Here is a 17716-nt window from a genome sequence, read left to right as displayed (position 1 = left end):
TTATTAATTTCACACACGTTTATAAATTAAATAAAATGGTAGCTCAATAAACATTTTGTTTATGAATATTTATATTTATTAATCCAAGTTGAATGTATTTAATTTTTAAAATTTCAGGAAAATATAATATTTAATTTTAAAAATCAAAGAGAGAGGAAACAGTGCAAAATGAGGAAATTTTATTGAAATCAAAGATTTCTAATGTACAAGAATTTGGTGCTGCTAGATAGTTTTAAATAAGGTTGTAAAACAGTTATAGTAATTAAAATAATTAATTATAGTAACTTTACAATGTTACTTAAACACTGAAAAAATTTAATCTTAGACCTACTTTGCATAATTGTTTTTATTATGCTCTGTACACTTTATACACTTTCTTTTTTACTTAAATTCTTTTTATTGTTTTTATTCAATATAGATTCTATCTTATTATATTTAGAGGTCTAGCAGCGCCAATTTTGTATATTAAGAATTTTTTTATTTTAATAAATTTGCTTGTTTTGTACTGTTTGCTCTTTAATCTTTAAAATTAAATATTATATCCTAACAAAATTTTTAAAAATTAAATACATTTAATTTGTGTTAGAATAAGAAAATTTTTAATCAAAATACGAAAATAGTAACCACTTCGGTTTTATTGTAAATGAAATAAATTAAAGATACTACCATTTATGTTTTATTAAAATAAATTAAACACCGACCGATTTTCGGCATTTAAAAAAGTGTTTCTTACAAATTCTGTTGAAAATTCATCAAAACTTTCGCATTCACTTAATACAATTGTATAGTGTACCCTTTGAGAATTTTCGATTGTTATATATTAATCGTAACTTGAATTGACTCTTATAAAATAAAAACGCACAATGAAGAAAAGCCAAATTTAATTTCATTGCGAAACGAGAACTCAACTGACGGAAGCTGCATGTGGAACAACGGCGGCACCGACGTGGTCAACTTTCTGTGACTCTGACGGGTGGAAAGAGCCGGTCGCTAAGGACGCGGTTTCTTGGGAAGTCTTGTCGGTAGAGCTGACGTTTAATTTAATAAAACCGTCGCGGCTTTTCTTTCTCGCGCGCGATTTTGCGCGGGAAGGGGCGCGTTTCCGCGCCATTTCCCCTTCCCGAGGGTGTTGGTCGCCGGTCATTGTACCGGGGGATGCCGTGTAAAATTCCTTCGGAAAAACTGCGCGAGCCAGCCGGGGTGCACCTTGTTAAGAACGTCAAACTTACGGTCGAGAGTTTGCCGGAACTTCGTAATTTCCAGCGCTCGCGCGCTGATTGACGCTCGCCTTCCGACGCGCGTTTTTACAAGCCGTCGCCAAGCGACGTTGAACGTGTATGTGTCGGATCTTTGCCAAGTAATGTCATCTGTGCCAGCACGGTTCAAGTACGGTAAATCGTTTAGTTACATAGAGTGTTAATTGGTAATAAATCCTATATGGTATCGATTACGATTACCGAGGTCATTAGGGGGTTCCGTTATATTGGGAGGGTGGGAACTATGTGCGCATTAATTTTGCACAATTGATATTAATTGTGGTTATTACTGTTATTATAGTACAGATCATTGTTCGTGATTTTGTGTAAACCGTTTATTATTGCCTGAACAACAAAACATTGTAAAGGTAAAATAAATTTTTCCCTGAAGTTATGCTGGGATGTAATATATTATGTAATCGCGGAACTATTTGTCCAGACAACGGAATACGGAAGTTTATTTTATACTACAAATTCATCATTATTTTAATTTTTAAGGAAAAACTTGATTGGAAATGAAAACTCTTGCCAATGATACATTTTCATAAATATATATTTTTATAAATATATACTTTTAAATTATAGTATAAAATAAACTCACAATCGTACAAGATTATCTTCTTTGTTTAATATTATTGTGATGTATTTTTACCATCTTTTACACACCTTTTCAGACTTGATTAAAAAACAGATACAGAAATATACTCGTAGCGAAATCAGCGCTTTATTACAATTTTATTAAAAATATCTTTTAATTTGAATTTGTTAATAATAGACAATAAATTTTTTCAATTTTAACATAAATTTTTTTCTGAACAGAAATATTTCTTATAAATCAAGTTAATCCGTTCGCTTAAGGCGTATTAGCAATTGCCACGAGTTAATTATTGTTAATTAGTACATTATTAATTAATATTAATTGCTTTTCGTGTCGTGCTGAATACATTTCAGCTGGCCGCTCATATTCTCCGTCCCGTTCTTTAATTATGGTGATTTTGTAACGAAAATCAGGCGTGGCCCCAAGAGTTTATTCTTAATACTGATGTATGCGATTATGCGACCATTAAGTTTCAGCTACCTGCCGCCTGTCGCCGGTAGAAGTAGATCGATCACTTGCTCGCGTGACATTAATCCATTATTACGGCAGAAATTCGCGACTGCTCGGATGAAGACGGTGCTATCGAGTAACGTCGAAAGAAATTAATGTTGTAAGTCGGACTATATTTTCGCCATCGTCAATTACGTTCTTACATTAATATTCCGCTTCTTGCAAGCGATATATAAAAATGTTTTCTACTTAACGCCGCAGTTTCTTGCCCGTTTGATGTATCGTCCCGCTCGTCGTTTTATCGACGATTCTTCTCATTGTGTAATTATCCGCTAACCAATTTCACGGTACCGTAAGTCTAATTTTGTCCTTCGTGAACCACGTCGAGACGGCGCTCTCATCCTCATCGTCGAATTTTTCATCTACTGAAATCATCAGACTTAAAGAGGTGCGATCGATACAATCTCAGCAAAAAGTGATTTATATTATTGAGAACGTAACAATTGTTGAAATTTTAGTGAAATTGGAAATTTTATGTTTGTATTCCGTGATCACTATTAGTTTTAACAATTAACCAATTTGCGATGTTTATATTGTTCGCATATATGCGAACTATAGTTCAATGTTTACCTCTGAAACTTTTCCTGCACAGCTTAATTTTTAATTAATGACTTTGCAATAATTTTTTATAACATTTTTCCAACAAAGTTTCCAAATTTTTTGTTATATTTTTTTAGTTTATCAAAAATCATCTTTAATTTATTAGTATACATTTATCAGCTTTTACTTGTATACGAAAAACCTGGAGTTAAATTTTTGCATGGACAAACTAGTTTTCTCTAACTATTCTATATTCTATATTTTAATTTTTAAACAGAATGGTTGGAAAATTTTGATCTTTCTATTATACTTAAACTCGAACTCGAGGTTAAACGTTAAAATTTTTCTTGAAGAAAGATCGTTGCGAAGATGTGCTGTCGGATTTTAAATCCGTCTATGCGAAAGTTTTGCGCGAAAACGAAAAGACATGACAATGTGTCGATATATACGAAGAGATTTCTGAAATGGGAAACTATTGAGTTACAAAACTGTCGCGACAATTTCTGCCGTTACAGTCGTCTGTCAAAGCGCCATCGTGTTTTATGCAATAAACTCTGAATTTTTTGTTTTGATCTCACCTGGGCTATTCGATGTTCAGTTCATTTGATAATGTTTGCGAATTGACGGCTAATCCAAAAGTATATTGATGTTTTATCGATAACAGCTGGTAACTCGAGGGATAACGCGTCAGTCGTACATTTACATACATTTTACATATATGTTACAAAGTATTCAATTGTTTGAACGACAGTATTGATAAGGTGTCGCGGTAACTTTCTTTCAATTATAAGTCTTATTCCCAGATGACTGACAGTTTCAGTTATTAGCAACTGACCGCAGTTAACATCATCGTCGTCAATTGTCATCATATCCGACGAGGGTGACAGCTTAATGGAATTTCCGAGTAGGCCGTAATAATGCGGCCAAATTTGCGCGCCTCCCTTTTAACGTCTGCCGACGAGTCTTGCATTATTGCTGTATCATCAGCCCATTGATCCGTTACTAGATTACTCGGTCGAGCGAAAGGGCATTTTCATACGACTCGTAGGAAGAAGGAAAACGCTGATGAAAGTCCGATATTACAATGTTAAAGGTGGAAAGGGAGGGGGCGGAAAGCTAATTGTCACGCACCTAACACTGAGGGGGTCACGTAAGGGTTCATTAGCCGCTCTACACAAGATTGTAATATTATCTGATAAGGGAGTTTATTTGAAACTTACGATGGACAAAGGAAAGTTTCAGACCCTTTCAAACAGGGGGGGGGAGTCACCTGAGGTAGCAAATAATGCGCGCGAAATAAGAAGAGGCGAGATGACTATTTAGTTGATAATTATATTCTGAAGCTATTCGTGCTATCGTTAGAGTACATCGCCTTTAACTCGTTATACTCGTAATTGATCGTACATTTTTTGTCGCTCTTATTTCTTGATTAAAGGAAGAGGTCTTTTTTTTTATATCGGTATGACTCCGTTCCTCCTCTGTAATTTGGCCGTTTCGATCACGCGTCGACTGTCGTCGGAATCGTTTCTTTCGCGTTGTGCGTGCGTACGCACCTTTTGACCACTTTGTTACGCTTTATATCACTTAGCGCGTCGCGTTTCTCTCGTTCGCTCGCGTCGCGTGGATTTCCTCCAGGGACGAAAAATCGACACGTCCGGCGTAAGTATATCGCGCACGTGGGCGCAGTTACGAAAGACGTGAGCGCAAACCTTCCCCCGGAAGGGAAACTTTCTTCATTTTTCGCCTCGAGCCTCGATCGAGCTCCGGGGAAGTTCTCCTCCCCCTCCTCCCCCTCCCCCTGAAATATCGCGGGAATCAATCGCCGGCGCGAGTGGCCGCGATCGCGGCCCTATTTTCCGCGCTTTTCCCGGCACTCGGGAGAGAAGTAATGGGTTAGTTTAGCCGAGTCGTCAAGCGTGCTGCCGTTTACGCCCGTTGCAGTAACTTGGGAGTGGCTTTTGATCTTGTCGACCGAGCGCGAAGTGTTTGCCGCTTTAATCTTCTTAAGCTTTCCCGCACATTGAATGTAATCTAATTCGTTCTTAGTAAATGGCTTAATTAATAACCGAGAAAAAGATAAGGTTGCAATAGAGGAAAAAGTTTTTGACTCTGTATTTTGAAACACGCCGGTTCTTGTATACATAAACGAAAAAAACCGTTTAATTAATTGGTGCACGCGATAAAAGAAATTCTGTATTTATATGTAGCAGCGTGTGAACTAACTTCCGATTCTAATTGAAACTGTTTGACTTTTACAATGGAATCTCATCTGTTCTAGTAAACGCGATAAGCAGATTTGCAATCCCGTAATCCGCGCAACATCGAGCGCAAACAGTTTGATAGATTCGTAGAACATACAAACACACTCGGTTGAACCTCCACGGTAGATATTACCGAAGCCGATCCTCTCCGTTGATTTCGCACGTCGAATATGCTCTAATTCATTCTTCATAGTGTTGAATTAATCGAAGTAATGAAATAATAATAACAAGTAAGAAAACCAAGGCTTAGTTTAATTAAAAATTACGTAAAATAATAATACGAGACATGCAAGATTTCAATACTATAAATAATATGACAAATATTTAAAATGTATACTCCCTATATTAAAATCAATGTATCATCTCTGAAAAATAGTGCACATATCATTGCATGATATAGTTGTAATACATTTAGAGAAAAATTCATAGTGGTGGCAACTATAAAAATGACAAACTTTATATATAAAATTAATAGTTCAATAAACTATTTTATAGTTATTGAATTAAGCTTTTACTTGTAATTATTACAAAATAATTTGTAAACATTGTAACGGCAATTTTTGTGCAACTATTTAGTTTATAGTGAATAGCACCTCAATTATAATTACGTAATAATTAATAGATTTTATTACAATAAGTTATAACAATTATGTACTTACGGTCGATTAAGTATACGACCGGAATAATTATGATAGCAGTGGAGCAGTGATGCAGAGCTGTAAGTGCCAGGAATGAGAACGAGAGCTCTCTGGTTCAAATCTCTGTCGATTAAATTTATCCGTCCGTCACCTCCATTTGTATTACTTTTTTCTATAATTTATCCACCAATTTTATTACCAATAATTAATATTACTGTATTTGCTTAATTTATGTAACTTATTGTTTTATTATAATTTTGTAATAAATTGCATTGTTAAAGTGCAATTTGTTCACAAATTTATATGGTACGATCTTTTTTTTGAATATATGGCACTGAAATCAGACTATTTATTATCTTTCAATGAACAATACATTAATTCTAATTTTGAGAATAATATAAACGTTTTATTCTATGAATAAGTTGATGAAGGTTATTTGAAACGTTTGTACTGTACATTTAAAGTGTCATATTATTTATAGCAGTGAAATCTCGCTTCACTTGTAGTTTATTATTGTTTTAGTGAGAAGTAGTAGAAATAAAGGAATGAGCGAATAATAACACAGAATAAAACGAGAACATGGTAGACACAAATTTTTAAATAATATACAGGATGTGTCCAATGAATTTGTGCCGCAACTTTAGATTCTTTTTACCGACGCGATGTGACAGGGTTATGTTACATCACAGGATGGTTTACCTGACGCATGAATTTAAGATCTCGAGAGATCTGTAATGAAACCCTATCAGGAGGTAGTACTCTACAGACGCGCGGTAGTTATCGACAGTGTTCGCGACGAAGATTTCCAATGTTACATGAATAAGCATACTGAATTGATCAGTCAACTGTGATCCAATTGATCAAAGACCCATAGTGGACACGTCCCAACACGTTCATCCCAATAACTGAGACTTACACGTATCCATTGATCCAGATTCGAAACATAAATTCTCAAAGCAGCGTTTGTAATACCGCGAATTTTCGCAATAATATGCCCGTAATTTGAATATGCAGATTTATGGAAAAATTGAAAATTTTGTGATAAACACTGACACTAATAAGCACGCTAATAAATAAAACTAATATCTCCTCGTATAGCGTAAACGTCACCTCGCGCACGGTAAACGAAAATATTTTTATCCGCGTACGCAGAATGCAATTTACATTTACATCGCACGATGCTCTACAACTTTTATGGAGCGGCATGCATTTTGCTAGTATGCGCGATAAAGCGATATTCTTGTTTACGCAAAATAAAATGCACTTACAGAAAATACCGCACGTTCTTATCACGAAAGTGTTTCTAAAAAAGAGAGAGAGAACAAACATCTCTATTTATTACTATTATTATTTATTGTTGTTTATTGTAGGACAAAGGTACGCGTTTAATTAATATCTTTTTATGATGTGATCGCAATCTGTCGATTTACTCTGCGGTACAATAATGTGTATAATATATGTTATAGAAACTCGCGTACTACGGAAAAGAACAAATCAATATAATGTATCATTAATTTTACCGCGTAAATATCTTGACTAATTAAATAAATGTAAATTCTTTTCAACAACAGCGTACGACAACAACCGTTCTTTATATAACTCCGATTTACTCGAACAGCCGTATATTGCGATATTAGAGTTGCCTTTACGAGCTTTTCTGCGGCTCAACGTTTGGAGAAATATGACAAAGCAAGCAGACAAAATCTTGTGCTTCGTTTATAACATTACGACTCTTATATATTCCGTGTAATGTATCCTCTTCAGTACGTGCGCTACATAGCGACCTCGTCTGCTTGGCAGGTATATGGCGTTCCATGTACGTACGTTCTCGGATGAGGAAACAGAAAGTCGGGAGTACTTCACCGTCGTTTCCTTTTCGCTGAGATCTGGCGAGCGCGCGTCGCTGTCGAATGCAAAAACGAGACGAATGAAGAATAGCGTCTGCGTGCACCATGCGTAAAATTCTTTCGCGATAAAATAGCCTCTTCCTCCCACCTCTCCTCACGTATATGCGACATTACGTTTATGAACTGCGGTAAAGTGCATGTGATAAAGAGTACGAATTACTGGCCGTTGTACTCGAACACGCTCAATCGTTCTAAAATGCGTGATATTACGCGCGCGTCGAATATTTATGCACCTTTAAATTTAACCGCATTTACAACGCCGCCATTTGTCGACAATTTATCGCGCGCGTTAAGGTATTCCGTTTTCGTCGTTTTTGGATTGTAAATGCTTCATTCCTGGTTTGGCCTTCCATGTAACAGCAGGGCACGGAAGTCAAGCCACCGTTACAATGCCGCTAGACTTAAATGTAGACAAATTGCACCAGAAAACATGTTTCTTTATATACAGGTATATAAAGAAACATGTTTTTTTTTTATACAGTTTGCGCAAACAAAATTTTTTTTTGTTTCTTTATAACTTGAGTATAAAAAAATGAAATAATGTCTACATATGCAGTGGAAAATTACTGGTACCAAATACTATGGTATTTAAATTAATACTAGAAATTATAATACGTTTTTGGATTATATTTCTTATACAAAAGCTAAAAATAAAACTTTATAAACATAAATACAAACTAAAGTGTTTTCTGTATCAGATGATGTAGCAGTTTTTATAATGCTGTTTCGAATTTTACAATAATTGAATTTTTTGTCGAATTTAGCAAAATGAACGTCTGACAGAAAATCCCAAAACTGGCACAGGCAATAATGCTATAGTTTTCTTTTCTTTTTACAAGAATCATCTGTATAAAATACATATAAATTAATGTATAGGAAGTTTCCTAGAAATCTTTTACTTTGTTGTGAAACTTTTTTTTGTCGATTTATATTTTAGGTAAAATCACATTTTATGCCTAGCAAACACAGATATAACATACGTACTGTTATATAACGTATGTAAATATACCCGTTTTACATCCATGTTACAGTTATATTCAATGTTTGCTGAGTGGTGTTTTTCGGATAGATATGATACTTTATAGTGCATTTTGAGTCTATGTTTAAAATCGCATTGTTAAAAAAAATAAGAACAATAGTATAAATAAAATAGTTTTAAGGACGTTGTAAAATGTAAAATGATCTAATATTATTAATAATGTATTTACTATTATTTAAACTACACAATTTGCAAAGATAAATCATAACAGTTTTATTTTCGCATTTGAAGAATTTATTTTTGTTTTTTTTTGTTTTTATTTTTAGCTGATTTGATATTTTATAGAAATAATCCGCGGATATATGAATTATGAGTTTTTCATGAGTTTTCATGAGTTCATCATGAGTTTCATTTAAACGGATTATGTTTTTATCGGTATTAATAAGTGCCAATGTTTAATTTTCGAGAAATAAAGGGATGTTATTTTAAAAGACATCTGGTATCGGCGACTCTGTTGTGTCTTCTATAAAGAACTAGAGAAATTCAACTTTTATCAAATACATGCACATACATGCATACATACGTATTTGATAGAAGCAGAATTTTTCAATTGCTTTATAATAGTACTACGATTTTTCCTACGATAACTTCCTCGCGGGGTCTGCTATCTTCTACGGTGTTCTCTTTCTCTCTTTCGCGTTTTCATCGATGTCCTGCAATTCTCCCAGGTACAATGGACTTTGTCGAGCCCTCGAGTGCGCATAAAATCGATCTATGCAATCTTCCGGATACGGTGCGCCTTCCGTCTCTATGAAGTTTCCGCGTGCAAATCCATGCAGCCCGGTCGTTTAACGAGTTTATTCAACCGTGTTGTGTCCTATTGTCTCGATGGTTATCCACCGAGTCGATATCCGGACTCGGGCCTTGGTGCCTATCCCTTTGGTATCCTATCGATATCTATCTTGCGTCAAGTAATTCCCAAATATCCTGCGTACAAGAGACCATTACGTGCAACGCAAACTCGTCACGCGCAAACTTGTATAAAATCTATATTGTATAGAAGACTACAATTACCAAAGCTACTGTTTCCTCTGAATGTATGATACCTGATCTTTACATTTCATAATTATAAATTATGTTTGAATCAAATAGCGCAACGCAGAGCTTATAACCGCGAGTTTACATAATTGCAATCAGATATATAGATATTTATAGATAGATTATTAATAGAAATTGGAATATAATATGTGTAATATAATATTTTACTGCAAATGACAATAAGCAATAAAAATGCGAAGTACCGATGATAATCTCACTCGCACACGCGCATACTTCGCGTTCCCGTCATTAGTCTTATGTAGCGAGCTTTTATGTTAATTGCACATGATAGTTCTTACGAGTGCACACGCGCATGCGGATGTGTGTCTCACAAGCCAATTAGCGCGTTTTCCCTCGTGGCGTGTGGCGACATGTGTTTCCCGACGGTGCATCAACCCCTCTATATCTTGTATACCTCGCGTCGTCGTATATCCCAGAAAGGGAGAATCCAGAAAGGGAGAATATCGGCGCGATATCGAGCGCGCGCAAATTCTCATACTGTCGACCTGCATACATATCGATGCTTTGGCGGCGCCGCGTGGCTGGAACTGCGCCGCAATGGTGCGACGTAGGTATACACCAGGTATACACGTGCAATCCTAAGCGATATGTCCTGGGCGCGCGACGCAGGGTGCGCTCTCTTCCGAACGTCCGATTTGGAAATTTATGGGGCACCCGATTTCGCGCGCTTAACACACCACTCTATATGCGCGTCGCGCGCATTTCAATGCATCGGTTGATTTGCGATGGAGACATTTGCGTTCCCTTATTCGCTTGCGCTGTCTTTCGTAAATAATTTGGCAAACAAATGTCGATTGCTCTCGGCAGTCGCTGTCAAAATTTGTCGAAGTGATAATCTGAGTTTTGCAATTTGTCACTTTGCCGATATTATTTCACAAGATTCTCTGTGCGCTCGTTATCGAGCCATTCACAATTCAATATGGCAACAATTTATCTGTGAAATGTTCTTCACGTCTTACGCACAATCTTCGTCATACATCTGTGACAAATCTGTAATTTAATTATGGTTGCGTGTCTATGCCGTAAGCTTGGTAATTATGTCGTAATTTAAATTTCAAAGGAGGAGTCGGCTCCCGAATTTGTCAAAGAATAAACGCCTGGAATTTAATGTAGGACTGCTGCATTTTCCTCTGTTCGCGATATGCATTTGCCGCGGAATTTTGTTTAGAGCGGCAGGGGTGATGAAAGCGGAGGATTAATATTCTACCTCGAGAAATTCCAGTTATTTTCTCCGTTACTCCCATCCCGACAGCGACTCGCACAATACGTCACTGATATCGCGGTACTTTCGTGATGGACGTTCGCTGTTTGGCAATTCGTTTTCCGCGCATCTCTCGAATTTTATACAAAAACTTGTAATTATTTTTGACATCATAGGGCCGCATAGAATCTCTTCATTAAAAGGTTCTCTGGAAAGGATGATTAAAAGTTTCGAAGCTTTTCGCTTCGAAGCTTTGAAGCGTCCGTTTGCAAAATCGTAACGGAATGTTTGAATTTTTCTGATGCTTATTCGTCGCATTTATAATTGGTCCTATATCGTTCTCTATTTAACGTGTTAAGAAAGATTATTTGAATAATTTGAGAAAAAGTAGAATAAAAGAAAACGGCGAGAGAGAGAGAGAGAGAGAGAGAGAGAGAGAGAATTAATATCTAAATAATTTGAAATAGAACAGAAGTAGGAATTGCAATTAACATATATAATGTTAGCAAATATTTACATATATACATATATATTTTATATTTATGTACCTTATATACTTCTAAACTCGCACAACGCGCATGTATAAAGTATATTTGTCGCCATTACGTTGTCTTTTTAGCTACAAAAATCGATACTCTAGTATTATTTGTTAATAAATGTAGGTAATAATGCGAGAGATAATACCATATTCCTGTCATACGCCTGTATGTCCGGAATATCGGTGTTGCGTTTGTATCTTCCCTAAGCGCGGCCTGTATAGACGCTTTGTGCGTTTATATTTCCGCGTCTCGTGGGACTCGTTATGCGACAAGAGCCGCGCGTCCCGGACAACTAGTAAGAATGGCCACTTAATTAAGGTGGACTTTAATTAAATGAAAGCCTTTAATTAAGTTACATCAGTTAAATAGAATAAATCTTATCGCGACGTAAGCACTAATATAAATTACTTAATTTTACAAAAAACAGAGAGAGAGAGAGAGAGAGAGAAAGAGAGAGAGAGAGAGAGAGAGACAGAGAAAGAGAGAGAGAGAGAGAGAGACAGAGAAAGAGAGCGAGAGAGGAAGGAGGCAGAGAGAGCGGCAATCTCTTTCACAGCTTGCGCGCAATGCTAATTGTGTCGTTGTAATTAGTTTGCATTTTAAACGGTTAGATAGAAGGCTTCTGCCTTTCGTTTCGTGACAAGAGAGAATGCGCTCTTATTTTATGAATTTACTCTATTGCCAGTACAATTTCCGGTACATGGTCACTTGCAATGTGCAAAGTGTCTCACGCATTGTTTTTAATTGTAATGGGTTAGCGAATTAGCAGTTTCTTCATAGAAATATGATGTGTAACGTAGATATGCTATTTATAATATAATCGAACATTCTGATAGATCACCTAAATTAGAATAAAATGGCAACTTAACTTTTTGTCGTTACCTTTTATGCTTACTAATTACAAGTTCTAAATTAGAATCGCAATTAATTAATGCGACAGCATTAGTTCTGCTAGGCAGGAAATGCAGTCTAAACGTTGCGCTGCTAAAATTAGAACGGTGGAATGTTCGTGTCATAATTGTGGTGACGGTAGAAGTATTATAAAGATAGCGAGCATTGTGAGTAATTGACCGCGTGTGTACATACATACATGTATCTTGTAACTAATTTCACTAATACTAACCCCGTTTTCTCTTTTCAGACATGTCCTACAAGCCGCGCCATCCCATTATCGAGGGTAAGTGTTTTCAGTCATAATACACGTAATACTAATGGTATGCCAATCTAAATCGCGGGTAGCTTCCTCATTCATTTGAAGCTCGACATGGAAGCTATAGAGCTTGCTACAAGCGTACGCTATGATAATATTGATTTTCTAAACGAAAGATCACAGAGACAGTTCAGTACTTATCTGGTCTTTCGGGCAGTTCGTCAGCTTTTCATTAATACCGGTATTAAGCAATTACGATATGTCGCATTTCAAAATCACGAAGCATTGTTATCCGTGAAAATTCACGTATCGCCGAGAATTATTCGCTGTTTGAAACCAGGTTGCGTAACGCGATTGTAATATATTTAGTTTGCAGTCGATTTCTGTATCGCGGAAAAATATTACGGGTTTAAACGATACACGCTGTAAAAAAGCGGGCAAACGAAATTGGCGATTTCCACTTCGTTGGTAATGTGCGCGCAAACGGAATTCATTGATATATGCTTTTGCAAAACGAGATGGGCCTTCCAGCGAAATTGCAGATTTAGATAGGCTGACACGCGTCGTTCGGCGACGTGTTATTCCGAAGAATAAGCCGACGGCAATGCGGGCCGAATGCTGTCTTTCAACTAACTGACAGCACGGCACAATTATATGGAGCTCGCGTACCGTGAAATTGCGTTATCGTCATCAAAACGATCACGATACACGCGTGTTTCGCGTTCGCGTACCTGCAGCACCCCGTGAACGGCTCTTAAAGACACGTTTTTCGTCGTTTACCCGCGCGCGTGGCACGTCCGCTCCCTTAACGACGTTTAATTCACCTCGTTATCCCGCGCGAGTAATTATAATCCCATCGTCGTTTGTCGATTCGATTGAGATTCGATCGGAGAGAACGGTGATAAGGTGTGGCGACGGTTTTTAATACACGTTGAAACTTTCCGGATACAAATTTCATTCTCGCGTCGTCGTAACATTCTAAGTCCTGCGGAACATATAAAAAAGCAAAGTTGCGAGAGACAGGGTTTCAGAAAGAGTTTCTCTTCTTGTGCTTTTACCGAAAGCTGCTTTCGACTGTGCGTTTAGATCTCTGAAAGGTCCCCCATCTCTCTCGTAATCTCCGTCTGTAATGGACCCGCTTACCGAAAATTATAGAGGTATCGTTCGAAAAATGAGGTTGGTGTCGTGAACGACGAGATATTAGAATTCTCGATCGCGATTCGCGTACCCGGAATTTTGCTTCTCTCTGTCTCTCTTCTCTTCTGCATTTTATACGCGCGCGCGCGATGCCGTACACACGCGTGTATATTTGGATAAAATACAAGCGCAAACAATCCTTAGTAAAACATAACACACGGAAAAATTTCTCGCTCGCTACCGATGTTACCGCTGGCACCGCCGTTTCCCCGCGGCGACGTACGTGCATGGCATACGCGGATATTGACACAGTCTACTTGGTATTTCCGAGCTTGCCTCCCCGCGCCTTATTTTTCGTAGTCACTGCCGAGGTAATCCCAAGTGGGCGCAACCCGCTTCCAGGCATCTTCAGGCTTTCCAAACACGAAATTGCCCATCAGACTCGGGGTATCGAGGTCTCCCACCGGTTTCCTCCACCCCTTCGCAAGTACATTCAAATACGACTTTCTCTTGTCCCCGGGATCCTGTCGCGCATCTTGCCCTTTCTCATTGCGATTTACACGGACGGCTACATTTCGGACTATCCTCGTTACCTTGGTTACTCTCGTTACCCTGCCTACTCCCGTTACCGTGTCTACTCTCGTTACCATCAGAATTCTCGTCAACGAGATTCGTGATATCGTGCAGAAGAGGGAGAAAGAGAGAGAGAGAGAGGGAGGGGTGTGCCAGAATTGTCGTTGCTCCTTTTTTCTCGCACCCTCACATTCTTTGATCAATCCGGGATTTGGCGGAATCTCCAAATTCTTCAACAAACACAGCGTAGCAGCCTTTCAAGAGGCGCAAATCTTGCCCCGTCCCAAGGACTTGGGCTTTTGTCATTACGTTGCACGCAATCAGCACTTTTTGCTGCGTGAAATGCATCTAACAAATACTCTGCGGTGAAGAAGCATCTAATTGATTATTCGAGCCATTGAGGCTCGCTCGATTTTCCTTTTCAATTTCCGAACGCCTTGATAATTAACTCGCAGATTCAATTTCAATTAGAGCAAGGCTCACTTTACGCAATTTAAATAATCAGCTTCCGCTCCTTAATTACATTCTTGCAGCTTCACATTCGTCGAAGCTTTCTTTCTTTCTTTCTTTCTTTTTTACTTTCTCTTTCTCTGTCCTTTTTTGTCCATTAATCTAGTTTTCTCTCTTTTCTGCGCTCGATATTTAAAATATTTTTTTTATAAAATAAAAAGATGTGTGATATATAAATTACACAAACAAAATTCTTTAGTATATTCAATAAATTTCTATTCGAATAGATTTTTTTTCAGTTATAATCACACTGTCGTACAATAATTTCGATAAGTTTGATAATAACCGTATCTGCAACAATAGCGCTTGTGAGACAGTTCGACCTCATACTGCTGGTAATTAACATTGATTTTGCTATCGTTCGTAAGACTCGCTTGAATGGATGCTGCTAGATATATAATAGAATTATAGTCGTGATTGTGCAACGATCGAAGGTATACCAGTCGTTTGTAAACTATATATAGTTATTCAGAATTATTGTATTCGATATTCGACTGATGGAATTTAGTGTGTGTATACTGTACAAGCTTTTGTATGTCACGAATTTTGTGTGTAAAGCCGCGGATCTACTTATATAGCGTCTCATATAATATAAGATAGCTTTGCTTGCAGTGACATAAAGCGCAAAATTGGCTACCTGCTATATGGTATTGATTATATGTCATATACTACGTTATATGCTTGTGCAGTAAACACCATGTTTATATTAATATCGAAATTGCCTGCAACTCTTGCATCCTCTATGACTGTATTATATTGCGTTCAACGTGTTTAGTGATGTGGATAGTCACATAGTTCATCGTAACTATTAAACAAAAAATTTATTTGAGAGAAATTGCCCAAAATTAATGATATTCTTGTTGTTTGAAAGTTAATTCATTTTCTTATTTTCCAAGAATTTTAATATGTAGGGTGACCAATAAAGTTTTATCTATTTTTTCGTAGAAACTGTAAGGAGAGAAAAATAATTTCTTTCGAGTATTTCAAGAATTAATGGAACTTTTTGAAAGAAGTAGAAATTTTATAGATTTCCTTGAATTAAAATTATTTTCAAAAATTTTGCAGTTTTGTAGAAGTTTTAAATAAATAGATAAAATATTATAAAAGGCATAATCTTTATCTTATAATTAATTTTTTTATAATTCTCAATATTTTTATCTTAGATAATGATAAGTACGTATTTATATAAATAAAACATATATTCCAGATAAAAATCAATAAAAAAGCTATTTTCTTTTACAATATGAACATCTTAAAAAACATTAGTCATTGTTTTTAATTTTTAGGAAAACAATTGCAACGCTTTACATATCTCACCTCTGTTACATTTCAGTATTAAATAATTATTTTTTGAAAATTTCTTCTCTAAAATATGCGATTTCTAAAACACTATATTAATTCAAATTAACACTAAATTAATACCAATGTTTCTCATATTTATTCGATAATAGCGTGGCCGTTTGGGCAATTAATTCGATAGAGTATATTTAATAGCTATTTCGTTTTACATATTCTCTCGAATATCGAAAATGCGTATGTATGCAACAGAACGTATGTCAGGGGAAATACATTACGCATTACAACATATGTATGTAACGCAAAGTTCTGCGCAAACAGACGAACGTGTTGTAGTTACATATTCGCATATTGCGTTAGCTACAATGTGTTTCGTGCAAATAATGCAGAAATGACTGGTCTTTTATAACCGACGTTGTACAAAATGTACAAAAGTATCCTATTTGTAGTATTCCAAGTATATCCTGCGCGAATAAATCTACATCGAAGAATTATTAATGGATTGATTAACGCAGAAAATAAATTTGTTGAAAAACTCAAATATTTTGAAACTAAAATATTTAGAATTAAAATACTTAGTCTGATACATTTAAGTAAACTAGATTGAGTCAACAATTATTTGCATAAAAAGATATAGTTTTTTTATCCATTAAAATTTTTTATTAAAAAAATTTAATGGATGAATAAACCAATTCAATATTTAATTAAATGTATTGAATTAATATTTTACTTTTTCAGAAAAAAATTTTTTTATGAAGAGAATATTTTTTTTAGAATGTAAATGTTTGTCTATTTTTAGGAATTTTCTTAAAGGAAACTTATGCATATATTTTCCTATGCTTTTAAACATTTTTTTTTACGTATTTAGTGTCTAGAAATATGGCTAAATGTTTACTAATTTTTATGTTGTATAAATTCAACGATAAACATTTTTTCTAGTCAACTGACACGGTAATTTAGAAATTATTGAAGCTATCGATTTCAACTTTTGCATATATGTAAAATACATGCTTGTTTATCGTATGAACTAAAATTATAGCGATATATCTATGAACTATACATATTTATAAACTATTTTTTTACAAGTTTAATTCAATTTGTTTTGTTAAAAAACCGATACTTATTTTTTTTAAATTGCACCTGTTTAATAATTTTTATTTATCCTAATTTATACGATAAACAGATATATATTTTATATATACGTAAAAGTTGAAGTCGATAATTTCATCCAACTTAGAAAAACGTTTATAAATTTAGATGATTAAAAGTTAATAAACATTTAGCCACACGAACATTCGTAGACATTTATTAATAATGTATAAGTGAATGTAGAAGAATATAATAGTAGTATAGAATATGTGCAGCAGTTTTTTTTCAAAAATAAGCCACTATCTCGGACTTTGTAATATCTTCTTAAAACAGATATTTTTTTTTAGTTTGGTTAAAACGAGTAATATAATCATACGGCACGTTGTATACGTAAATATGAAAAAATGTGGGAC

The 17716-nt window shown here is 35.7% G+C and overlaps 1 protein-coding gene across 10 annotated transcripts in view; it reads left to right on the top strand.

The window, feature by feature from the left end:
• LOC105207562 (agrin) overlaps positions 1-17716 on the top strand; it is a 731430-nt gene that overhangs the window by 195725 nt on the left and 517989 nt on the right. For all 10 annotated transcript variants that reach the window (XM_039458553.1, XM_039458551.1, XM_039458537.1 and 7 more), the window contains one exon: positions 12690-12725. In XM_039458553.1, the coding sequence (XP_039314487.1) occupies positions 12692-12725 (34 nt within the window). In that variant the 5' untranslated portion in view covers positions 12690-12691. The remainder of the gene's footprint in view (positions 1-12689; positions 12726-17716) is intronic.

This window comes from Solenopsis invicta, chromosome 2, assembly GCF_016802725.1.
Source record: "Solenopsis invicta isolate M01_SB chromosome 2, UNIL_Sinv_3.0, whole genome shotgun sequence".
Taxonomy (NCBI): Eukaryota; Metazoa; Arthropoda; class Insecta; order Hymenoptera; family Formicidae; genus Solenopsis; species Solenopsis invicta.
This window is presented reverse-complemented; position numbering and strand designations above follow the sequence as displayed.